Here is a 486-nt window from a genome sequence, read left to right as displayed (position 1 = left end):
CTTTATTTCGCCTTGATCTGCCGCACTAAATCCTTCCAGGTTAAGCCGATGGCTCGCACACCCGACCAACGGTAGGCCCAATAGACGAGCGAGGTGCTAGTTTATCGCACAGTTATAGAAAATCACATTAGAGAGGGTTTTACCGAAAAAAGGTAAAATGCCGAGAGTGCAGCCATATGGCTTTCCGCGTTGAGGCTGTCATCCGGGCCGTTGATGATCGGAGCTATGCATAGCCGTGAAGCTTGGCGGACACCATTGAGCTCGTAGCACGCAAACACTGCGAGGTAGTGCTCGCTGCCAGGCGTCACACCGTCGAGGACGATCCCGATTTTTTCGGGGAGTTCGTCACCAATACGTCGCTCAACCGCTTTAGTGACATTCTCCATGTCGCAAGTGATGGTCTCCTCGCACATAGCCGGTAAGTTGGTGTACCTAACACAAAATAGCACTTAGTAAAAACAGATTAAGAAATTATGAAGAGTAGAC

General features: G+C 49.8%; 1 protein-coding gene across 1 annotated transcript; it reads right to left on the bottom strand.

Moving 5' to 3' along the window:
- Nucleotides 1–143: 143 nt before the first annotated feature.
- Nucleotides 144–413, bottom strand: PPTG_24649 (hypothetical protein; the record flags this gene model as incomplete). The annotated part of the gene is made up of 1 exon (XM_008918117.1): nt 144–413. A coding segment is annotated over one exon (270 nt), but the record flags the coding sequence as incomplete, so codon positions are not given.
- Between the last annotated feature and the right edge of the window lie 73 nt (nt 414–486).

The sequence above is a fragment of the Phytophthora parasitica genome, assembly GCF_000247585.1.
Source record: "Phytophthora parasitica INRA-310 unplaced genomic scaffold supercont2.142, whole genome shotgun sequence".
In the NCBI taxonomy this organism is placed as follows: Eukaryota; Oomycota; class Peronosporomycetes; order Peronosporales; family Peronosporaceae; genus Phytophthora; species Phytophthora nicotianae.
The sequence above is the reverse complement of the archived record's forward strand: the minus strand, read 5'-3'. Positions and strand labels throughout refer to the sequence as shown.